At 34.4% G+C, this 12,136-nt stretch overlaps 1 protein-coding gene across 1 annotated transcript in view; it reads right to left on the bottom strand.

Moving 5' to 3' along the window:
• Positions 1 to 4,739: 4,739 nt before the first annotated feature.
• Positions 4,740 to 12,136, bottom strand: part of LOC133519647 (uncharacterized) — a 119,971-nt gene continuing 112,574 nt past the window's right edge. The window contains exon 3 of the mRNA XM_061853693.1: positions 4,740 to 5,091. Within this exon, the coding sequence (XP_061709677.1) occupies positions 4,778 to 5,091 (314 nt within the window). The 3' untranslated portion in view covers positions 4,740 to 4,777. The remainder of the gene's footprint in view (positions 5,092 to 12,136) is intronic.

Genomic DNA, 12,136 nt, shown 5'->3' with positions numbered 1-12,136 from the left:
CAGCTTTATTATATGTATAGATAAACTATAATTTGTTGCACAAGCCAAAATCAAACTAGCTATCACAACGAAAAACAAGAATAAAATTTTAACTCGGAAAATCTTATATAATTTTTATCCGGAACAACTTTAAAGCGATGTGAACTATAAAAGTTGGATTCATTAATAACTAGCGAAGTGGACGGTCAGCAGGAATGCTCCGCGATCGATTATTCATAGTTTCTCGGTTGAAGGAGCATGACTTGGCTTCTTTTTCTATAAAACACTAGATTTATGGATTTTAAAATGCAGTTTGACAGATTTAACTCTTAAAACAGCTTTTCTTACATTAGCCCCGTAAAGATAAGGTTGCACGAAAAATTATTTTCCGTCTTAGATTTGGATTTTTACATAATGCATATAAAAGTAATACAAAAAAAAAAGTATAGTAGTAATAGTATAGTAGTATATGTAAGTAATGTTTCTCAGTAGGTACATGAATAATGTATATATGTAGATATTTATGTAAGTATATTATACAAAGTATATGTTTAAGTTTATGATTTCATTATATTATATTAATTAGTAGGTATTTAATTTGTAAATAGTAGGTAGTGATATCTTATTCTCAACAACAAAGCCTGCACCTAACAAAAGTCTCTTTTTGACCCAGTGGTTGACTGGCAGAGAATGCCTTAAGGCATTAAGTCCACCATTTGTACTTAATATTTTATGTGCAATAAAGTATAAATAAATAAAAGTAAAATATAAAACCACGCAAAACATAATACAAAATACAAATAAGCACATTATAAATACCGCGACAAATAACCTAACCTAACTATTTTTGCCTCAAATCAGTAAAAAGCAAAATCAAAGAAAATAATTACATGTAATTAAAGCTAATAAATCTACAAATGTAGAGCGCGTGCGATACATGCCTTAATTTTCTAGAAACAAGTAATAAGTAGTAATTTGTTTAGATGCGTATTAAATGATGTAACTAGAAATAGTTGGTTGTTGATGAAAGGCATCATGCTTTTCAACAGACTTAAGAAACACTCTACTTTTCATTTCGAATACGAGAACTTCAATTACATGACATAGACATGTTTTTTTTTTAAATTAAGTATAACTTTTATAGCTTTTCTTGAGGGTAATTACAATCAGCCATTTAGATAAAAGTATCATCAAAGATAAAGATATTTTATTATTCAAGTAGGCATATTACAATGCGCTAGGCATATTGCTCTGCGAACGTCAAATAAAACTACACTGGCTCTAACCCTACACCTCTGACCCGAGAAGATTTAAATACCCCCTTAATTGTTTATGGAATGGGGAGAAAATATCAGAATGGAAATCAAATCAAATTTCATTTGCTTATCGCAAAAAAAAAAACAGAAACGTATTTGGAAAGTAAAATGCTCTAGTGCAGAAACGGCTCACTGTCTGCGCATTTTTTTTTTCAGAACAACTGTGACCCTCCTTTAGAGCATGAGAAATGATATTTCTATTAAAATATCCTACAGAAAAAAAAACATTTGGAATAGTTGCATACATACTCGAACCGGAAAGTATATAACAAGAATTTGTTTGATTTTAGTTCGAATATAATACTAGAAATATGATATATCAGTTTAATCAAAAATATCAGCTACTGGTAAACTGGGGTGATGACGTTGAATCGCGGAAAACATTGATCATCGATTTTAGAACTACAATGATTTGGTTTCTGAAAGCGTTCACCATGTATATAGGTATGTTGCCAACCAAATTAATTATAACATTCTTAAACTAGCGTTTTATAATCAACTCCCTATTTCTCAAAAATCGATGATTAACTAACGGCTATTCTTAATATTGTTAAATGACATCGTCAATAATAATAGATTTACGCATAAATAATACAACACAGATTTACACTTTACATTTCTTTCGAGTTAAGAATGCAGTAAAAACATCATTGTCCGCCGGCCTAGCCAAGCCCGTAACCAACCAAATCTTTTCTAATTAGAATATCAAGTTGAAGGCACACTTTCTATAATTAGGATAGACTTTGTTGGTTACGATCATCGTTAGGCTAGCGGAAAAACGGCCCGATTTGAAAGAAAAGAATGGAATAGAATAATTTTTATTCGTAAACACAAACAAGACACATTAAATTACATGATATAACAAAAACAAAGGAAGTATAAAGTGCCACGAAATGGCCTCATCTCAGCATGTTGCTGGTAGCTTCCAGCGCTGATCTTCCGATGAGACCATCGAGTGAGAAAAATCACGAAAGGTAACAGACAAGAAGGAGGAATACATAAAATAATATAGAGTGAACAAATTGAAAAATAGATAAATGAATGAAGAATAATAGAAAAATGAAAAATAATAGAATGAGATACGATAACGATAAGTTCTGGTTTAGATAAGTTATGAAAACTATCTATATTAGATGTCGTATAATTGACAAAAGCAGCTCGATTCGGGCAACCAATGTCACTTTGACGTTAGAAATATCGTAGATAGATCTAATTGGGATCACAGCGGAATCGAAATAAACGTCAATTTTGATATGTCGTTTAGTTATCGATCTTTTAAAGATCTTAAACTTGAGCTGAAAGATGATTTTACTGCATTCTTAATGCGATCAAACGATATGTTCTGAGCAGAGTGTATTCAGTGAGCTTGACAAGAGTTAAAACCCTATAGCTTTAGTTTATTCAATACATTTGCCTGGCGACGCGTGTATTTTGTTAAAGCGACACGGTATTTTCTTGAGCACTGCACACGATGTTCGTGCTTGAATAAATGTCCATTGTTCACTAAACGTAATCAGTAGTCGTAATCTACGTAAACGTTCAAGACAGTGGAGGAAAAAAAATAGTAACCGTTTGTCAACTTATTTACAAATTATGCATATAATTATATCAAAGCTGTTTCATTGCAAAAAAAACCGGCCAAATGCGTATCGGTGTCGCGTTCCAATGATGAAAAAAATCCGAATCACCTTGTTAACTTTTAAGATATACTCACCACTTTATTCAGATATTTTATTCAGATCGTTATTAAACTCATTGTTCGCTAGATTTAACTATTGTTATCTCAATCTTTGAAGTCCCTCCTTGAAGTTATTTCCTGAGCCTCTCCTACCTCTAATGAAAACAAAACACGTTTTAACTTGTTAAGATCTATGCCTCAAAGAACAAAGGCAAATTGAAGTCATTTGCCGTAATGATTAATTAAATCTTCAAGAGTTCCTCTTACAAGTTCAAAATATTTTTAACAAATTATTTTGAAACCTTTTTAGGGTTTTAGATATTCTCTTTATATAAGAAAAATATTAAATGTAATGTAAATTTTACGTACGTGTAATTTTTGTGGAGTCAATAAGGATAAGGAGTTTGGTAATGCTTGAGGTAAATATGCATGATTGAATAAGTTTGGGAACGTACACGTGTATGATATTAAAGAATTTATTTGTGTCGGTGGTGAGAAAAATGTGTAGTAGTGGAACGTGTAGACGTGTGTAAAGCGCCGTCCGCCGTCATTACACGTTGAAATGTGAAGTTTTTGGGACCAAAAATTTGATTTACTCTACCTATCAAGTTAAGTACCTACTACAGCCCCTGTATTGATCTAATATTCATGTTTATTTATTTTCATTTCACCACACCAGCTGGTAAAGACCCTCTTGATTGTTCAAAAACTGATGGGAAAGATTAATTCGATGCTGTTTTTGAGTGGTTTTTTATGTTAGCTGGTAGAATTTATCAATCAATAATCAATAACTATTATAAATTAATATATAATTATTAATATAAATAAATAATTGAAAAAACTTATCGTACAAAAGGCTGACTTAATGCCAAAAAGCATGCTTTACCAGTCAACCTGAAGGCTAAGCAGAGAAGTTGTTAGCGGCGCTACTGCTACTAACAAAACATGTTAACAGTTGAAATTAACATCTATTCCGCTTGACTCAGATTGTTCATGAAATATCTAGTTGAGGAGTAATAACTCCTCTTTTGTTATACTCGTAAGTAAAAGATAGCCTTTAGGGATGACTCGTAAATCTGACTTAATTTTTTTTGTCGTTTATATTAAAATTCAGTCTCAAGCAGCCGAAACTTCAAGTAACAGAGACAGAGAGGTAACACGTCGAACGTGGTTCGCGGTAGGCCCTCAGGGTAGTGGAAACTATCTCATTCAATGGATTTTAAACGTGGCACCTGAGTTATGGTGATAGCTTTAGCTACGAATGCTGAAGACTCCGGTTCGAATGCGTCGTCAACCACGAGACATACCTCAGTCCCTTCTTGAGAATTATATAGCTTTCTCATTAAAAAAAAAATGAGAATATTAAATCAAATAATTTTTTTTTCTTTTTTGCACCAGTAAATCTTTTGCCTTAAGACTATTTTTTTGTAAATATTATAGGACATTCTTACACAAATTCCCTAAGCCCCACAGGTAAGCTCAAGAAGTCTTGTATTGTAGGTACTCGGACAACGATATATATTATTATATATAAAAATACTTAAATACATAAATAAAACTAAATTATAACTAAAAACTAATACTAAATAAAATTAAAATATGTCTTAAAAATTTGGCCCCTTTGGCATGGTGCCGAGGATGCTGGCAGCATTTCCCCGCTGTATAGCGATGCTAATACGTTGTGCGAGAAAGCTGCCAGCTCTTCGGTAAATACATAGATTTACATGGGTGAACTGGCAGCTTTCTTTCTGAGTCATGGGACTCAGGAACAAAATATCTGTTGTCATCACACAAATAAATGCCCTTACCAGGATTTGAACACAGGACCATCGGCTTCATAGGCAGGATCACTACCCACTAGGCTAGACCGGTCGTTAAACTCATTTTGGAGTATAAAAAAAATACTTACATCAACATCAATCCCCGGCTGAGGGAATATCCTCGTAAAAGGATACTCTTTAGGCAGATAGCTGAAGAATTCCTGCCTGCCCCGGTACCACTTCACACTGTAAAGGGTCTCGTTCCCCTCCAGCGTCCACTTGCAACCCAGCTGCACCTCGTCGCCGAGGCGGACGGCGGATGGTGCTATTAGTTGGACGTCTTTTAGGGCTTTTGTATCTGAAACAAGGAGATATATACATTTAGTTGAAAACCTACTATTACACTTTAGAGCAGTAAAAAAGTAAGCCTATGATGGATGACGCTGCCTGGAAGATATTTTTTTCGGTAGGGAACTTTACAGGAGGGAAAGTAGTTGACACTGTTAATATCACGCTGCCAAACAGACAGATAAGACCCCTTTATGGCGCTGGATAGCTTTAAAACTAACCAAGCTGTGCCCATATCATATTTCTGAATTACGTCAGTAATAATAAAAGCTACGTTTATTGAAAAGATTAGTGGAAATAAATGATATTTATTCGTATTTTTACAAATTTAGGCAATTATCTAAAATTAAGAAGATTGTGGTCAAATTCGATGTAACTAATGCCATTTCGAGTTCAAACATCCGTAAGGCATTAAATATTGTCACGTCGTTATACGATCACTCTCATTGCTTGCTTGCTTACATCGATAATAATTACACGACTGTTGTATTGTTTTTCTATAAGTGATATAAGTCTTATCTTCAACGACATTTGTTCATAAACTTTGCGTGTTTTCAGATAAAATGAAAATAGTTCAAGCTTTGATGTCAACATGGTTTAACAGGCAACCGCAACCATTACATTCAACTGTTGCTTAATGAAACGGGTTTATACAATTGTATTTATCGCCCTGACCAATTTGTGGTTTTTCCAATTTGATTTTATTTCGACCGTAATTGTCATTGCTGCAACCCACTAATTCAAATATATTTTTTGAACAATTATTCAAAAATTAGTCTTCACCAAGGCACTTTACGAAAACTAGTTTTGACTTTTGACTGAGAAATCTTAGTTATGAATAGTTATCACCGAGGCCTTTTAACTAGGGAAAACGCGTTCTCACTAAAAACGGTAACAGTCATATCGATAAATTCTTGGGAAAGGCTCCACAAGGAACTTCCGAAAATTCAAGGACATTTGTTAGGTATGTTTATTAATATACCCCGAGGTTTTGTATGTAGAAATTATTTCGTGTATTTATAACTTTGTTTATTATAAAATAGTAACGAATCTACGAAAAAAAAATAGGTGGTGGAGCTTACCCCAAATGTACTTAGAAATGTTACATAAGTTTCGGGTACTACCGTTTTTACTTAATTTTTGGTTAGTGTAAAATTATTCCTGCACCCAAAGCCCTGGGGAATGTTAATTAATTTTACGATTATTTGTACCTCTCATAAACTTTCAATTCTGCCCGTAATAGCCATTAGAAAAGTCATTAAATTGTTGATATTATTTTTGCATTATAAATTCAAAATTTTAACTAGATTTCCAATACCTGTTACTGCTGTTATGCATTGTGGGTGTGTTAAGCAAGTAACAAAAAGCATAATCGACTATTTAAATACTTCGATCGGTATTAGTTTTCTTAAACATTAGGTTGGATATCCGCAGTCAATACTATTGCAGTCTTTGAGATGAATGTGCCCATAGAGTTTTGTGCAAAAAAAATCGTGTTACAAAATATCGTAAACCAATAGACAGTCAAGTTTAAAATAATGTTTAGTTATTAGTTATTCATTTTATAGCCAAATTTTTGATAAAATTCAAACGTTCAAAATAAGATTATATGCCTATGTAATTTTATTCCGTGATGTATCTATATTTTTTATATCGTCATATATTAGGCTTGTCCTTATATTAGGTCATAGTCGCCTAGTCTTACTAGGATGGCATATAGTCGAGAAATTGGGACCTGTTCCGCCGTGGCGAGGTGGCCTAAGGGTTCATAGCGTTAGCCCGGATAGCTAAAAACGCAAGTTTGAATCCGGCCTTCACCACTGGATGAATTCGTCACTTTTTTTTTTAAATATATGACATCTATTTCAGTTCATTGCCGTAACAAGTTGATAAATCTGTATCAGGTAGTGTTGGTAGGAACTCGAGTCTATTAAGTCTAAATTGAAGAACTTGACTTGTTTTTACGACACTCAGAGTTTAAAAAAACTTCTGAGTCTTTTTAGTCCCCAGTTAAATCCTTTATTGGGTATTTTTTAAGCGCAACAAAAAAAAACTCGACTATCTGAATAAAGACTCAGTCAATCATTTTATAGGTTTTACCGAAACAACAGTAAAGGAAATAGGCGTTATACTTAGTGTGATTTGTGTTAAGTACATGAATTAACAAAAACGACGCATTTTGAAATTATTTGTAAAAAAAATACAAGTTGTCCGAAAAGGACTCAAATTTCGTCTTAATTATAAGAGTCTGAAAGACTGAATCGAGTCTTAAAGCATAGGACTCAAAAGACTCGAGTCTTAACCAACCTTAGTATCAGGCTGCTGCATGACGTATCCTACATTGACATATTTGTCGGCCAGACACATCAGCGTGGACAACCCTAACCGGTGACCGCAACAATCACATTAACCGCTACTGGATGCAATTACTACCACACCCGTGCTCACAGCGGACGTGCAAGCGTCAAAATAATTCCTTTCAAACTTCGGCGACATATCATCAGTAGAAATGGAATAAGATATCAAACATAAATAACTAGTCAAGTGGTTCTGTGAGCTCTATACCTTACAAACATCATGACTGAAAAAAAAAAACATAAATAATTATCAATCTTAATATTTCCGAGAGAACGCTTAAGAAATGCGATCTGTAAAGGTGAACAGCAACTGGACAATCGGTATAATGAAAACGTAATTGGCCAAGCCAAAGTGGAGGTTTTTTTTTTAATTTTCAATAAGTCGTACCTTCTTTGTATGGCTGTAAAATTTATTTAGTTGTATAAACCTATAACGTCCCAATGCTGGGCAAACTACCACTGTGCTCCCTATTCAGGTATCGCGGTCTTCACCTGTCTTCCACGGGGTCGTCCAGAAATCATGTGATCATATTTGGCCTATTTATAACTGTGAAATCGTGAGTCTTACTCGCTACGAAAATCACTAAAATATGCGATGCGGTGCGAACTTTTATTATTAATGTTTTCTTTTATTGGGTAAATACGCATATAAAATAGAGCGGATTATTTTATCTGATTAAATTTTTGAGTAATATTGTTGTTTTTGGCTTTTCCGCTTTGAAAAAAAATTACACGTTATAATATCTTCTCTGCCCCTAACCCCCATCGTGATCATTCTTGATATGATATTTTTCTTACCCCCACCCCCCTCCTAAACGTAACATGAACTCTGGACGACCTCCACCAGTCTCTGTCAGGTCATCTTGCTATCACTGCTTTAATTTAAAATTTAAAATAGTGGAGGTGAGTAGAATTGCTAACATCTGAATAACTCGATATCCGCAAGTGCTCAAGTATTCATAATACAATTTGGCTGGTAATTATATACCTTCGTGTGTCATTAGCCGATCGTTTAACATGCGGGAACGGCGGCTGTGTCAATTACATTAAGGACAGTTTAATGCAATTGGGTCGTTGGATTCTGTATAATTATAATATTTAATAAAGAGGTAGCAAATGAGCAAGAAAACACATAGGTACAATTTAATAGTAAAGGTAAGAAAAAAAGCAGACCATAAGCCGTGGCAAAACCCTGGGACAATGATAGGAAGAAGAAATAGGAGTTAAGGATACTTTTTTTCACTTCATTAAAAAAACACACACACACATAAACGCAATAAGGTGCATTGAGATAATTTTTGAAGGCGGGGTAATTTTGAAAATGGCATGGTATTTCATACTTAAGCAACACTTACCCTTACTTATTATTTATTTAATCTTAACTGCACAATACATGAAGATACAAATAACGGACTTAATGCCTTAAGGTATTCTCTACCAGTCAACCACTGGATTAAACCCTTACAGTTGCTGCAGTTGAAAGTGCTTCTAATTTAATCAATGTAGGCCATTTCAAAATCATCCCGGTCTCGAAATTACCAAACTGCACCTTATTAAAAAAAACATGTTTTTCGTGTTTACATTAGTGCGGCTGCTTTACAGCTGTGAAAAAAAGTCGACAAATGATTTTAGTATTCGATATCAATATTATAAATTTTATTCAACTAAAATAGTCAAGAGCTATGCGCTAATTGACAGCCACTTAAACACGTGTAACAGTAACCGATCGGTTAACATGCAGCAATGGCGGCGGAGCGTAATATATTGCATTGAGGAGGGTTTAATGTAATTGTTGCCACGATCGGTACTGCGCCTGTAGGTAATAGTTAGTTTCCTGTTAATATTAATAATTTATTTCAAGATTTTACTTTTTGCTAAGTTTGAGGCTTGATTTTTGTTGAATATATTTTTACAAATTCGTTAAGATTTCATGCGTGTATGAGGGCCATTTTATTTTGAGTTGTTACACTTTTTTCTATTCAGTTTCACGAGCTTTTTCGATCCTAATTGTGTTAAGTTTAAGTATGTTATCAAATTTTCAAGTTTTTGTTAGCAAAAAACTCCCAAAATATATATAAGTACGTACATTTCTAACACATTTATTAGATTATAAACTAAAATAGATGTCATATACTAAAGAAAAGTGACCAAGCTCTCCTGTGATGGGAGCAGGATGCGAAATTGGGACAGCCTTGGTCCAGGGCGTTAACTACTTAAGCAGAAGACACCGGTTTTAATCCAGCCTCGGGCTATGGAAAGCTTGGTTAATTTTTATATACTATAGAATAAACCTTCTGTTGCCATCTATTTAAGTTAATAATTTATATATAGTAGTGTCAAAATCATAATAAAAATATTTAGTTAATATTTACCCTGTAGTTTGTACTTTGACTTATGCTCACCACGAGTTTTTGTTCCTTCTGCGTTGCAATAGCGCATCATTCCTGATACCCCATACTTATTTGAGTATTCGACTTTTTCTGATGCTGTTTTGATAATAAACATTTCTTGTGAAATTAATTTCATGAACGCTCGATATTGGTCTGGTCTGTCATTGCCTTTTAGTTCGTGAAGCTACCAGTCTTTGAAAACTCCCTTGTTGACAAGAAACGCTTGGCGATAATGTTCCCAAGGATGCAACAACTAGACATTAATACGTACATACGAGCGTAGAACGTAGTAATTATATGCTCTTTAGAAGCTACCGTTGGCGCTAGTTGCATATGCAGCTGTAATGTTCAGCCAATGTATGGTTGGATCGGACCGATACAGTGTTATGTGTACCTACGAAGCTTGATTTATATAAAGCCCGACCAGAAATGTATGATCATATTCAAGAGGGCGCTGTTATTGTTGTGTACAGGGTGACATATTCATTTTAGTATGAAAAATCTAGTTCCAATGAAATTCCGCAAAATTTAGTTCCAATGAATATCCGCGTGATCATATATTACTGGTAAGGCTTTAAATGATCCTTATCTAATTTCGGCGTTATGTTGTATCTTCTTGCTGTGTAACTTTTCCTATTTAACCATTTATTTACTTTATGTTATTTGATGTTTTTCTTCCTCTTGTCTGTTACTTTCCGTGGCTCTTTTCACTTGATGGTCGCATCGAAGATCAGCGTTGGAATCCACCAGCAACATGCTGAGATGAGGCTATTTCATGGCACTTTATACTTTGTATGTATTTTTTTTATATAATGCAATTTGTCTCGTTGGTGTTTACGAATAAAAATAATTCTATCCTATTCTAATAAAATAATTTGATTGGTTCCCTAAGTTACACTTACTAGATCACATATAAAGTACGTATAGGTTTTATATATAAATATAAAAAACGACGATAATAAACCAATATTCATAGACAGGGCTATTTATCTAACAGTCCTAGACAATTGAGTTGATTTGGCACGATGCTAAGACAAATATACGATTCGAAGGCTATCCTACGCAAATTCGCTTAAGCCGACTAAGTGGGCACTGTTATGATAATAAATACGGGGAATACACGATTAAGAAGGGGCTTAAAGCAAGGAAATTAGAAGGTAAGATATGGATGGATAAGATACAGCCGCGGGAAATTTGGGACGGAAGATATTGCCGTCGCGCGGGTTTTAACTTTTTATCGCAATTACTCTGAAAATATACTTCAGTTTGAAATTTTATTCGACAGATCCCTAGGCTATCGACCCGATTCCAAATTTACGATTCGTCAAATATTACGTCTAGATATGATATGTCAAATGTGACGTTTTTGTTTGAAAAAATGTCAACGTATCGTATCACTATCGTATCTTAAAGTTAGAATCGGGCTGTATGTAAGTTTTTAGCTATTTCATACTAAAATTATACTTTTTTATGCAGGGTAACGATAAACAACTGCAAATAAATAAGTAATAAATTAGACATATTATTGTGTTTTTATTTTCTGTTTTTTTTTTGACGTTTCAAAGTTTTGGTTGGAGTCTGCCCTCACAAAATATAGTCTGGTTTACCAAGACTGCCTTAGTAAGGTCAAACTGACGTCTTCGCTAACGTCTGCATAATTTACTTTCTATATATATATTTCACCCAATGTTCTCTTTTGGATATGGCCGGTTGTTGGTGACGTACTTGTCGTGCTCATAAACCTTATGTTCGAAACTGGTACATATCCTGCCGTTTTAAAAAATGCCAGGGTATGTCCAGTTTTTAAAGGAAAGGGCGACAGGTGCGACGTCAACAATTATAGGCCTATTACAATAGTGCCAACCATATCCAAAATAGTTGAGTCTATCTTGTCGTCCCACCTAATGAATCACTTGGAATCGAACAAACTGATTACGAGTAACCAACATGCGTACCGACAGAAAATGTCTACAACCACCGCGGCGTACAGGATGTTTGATTCTATAGTGACTGGGTTAGATGACAAAAACAAGATGGCGGGAATATTGTGTGACTTATCGAAAGCATTTGACGTCATCAGTCACGAGTTACTGCTCAAAAAACTAAATTTGTATGGTGTCCAAGACAACGCTCACCAGCTGTTTACGTCTTTTTTATCGGACCGCAAACAAGTCGTAAAACTGCTTGCCGACGGCAAACCACTACAATCCAACGCAGGGTCTGTAAATATCGGTATTCCGCAGGGTTCTGCTCTTGGAAATACGTTATTTCTGCTCTTTATAAACGACCTGCCGTCGAATATTGCAGC

Source organism: Cydia pomonella, chromosome 7 (genome assembly GCF_033807575.1).
Source record: "Cydia pomonella isolate Wapato2018A chromosome 7, ilCydPomo1, whole genome shotgun sequence".
NCBI lineage: Eukaryota > Metazoa > Arthropoda > Insecta > Lepidoptera > Tortricidae > Cydia > Cydia pomonella.
The sequence above is the reverse complement of the archived record's forward strand: the minus strand, read 5'-3'. Positions and strand labels throughout refer to the sequence as shown.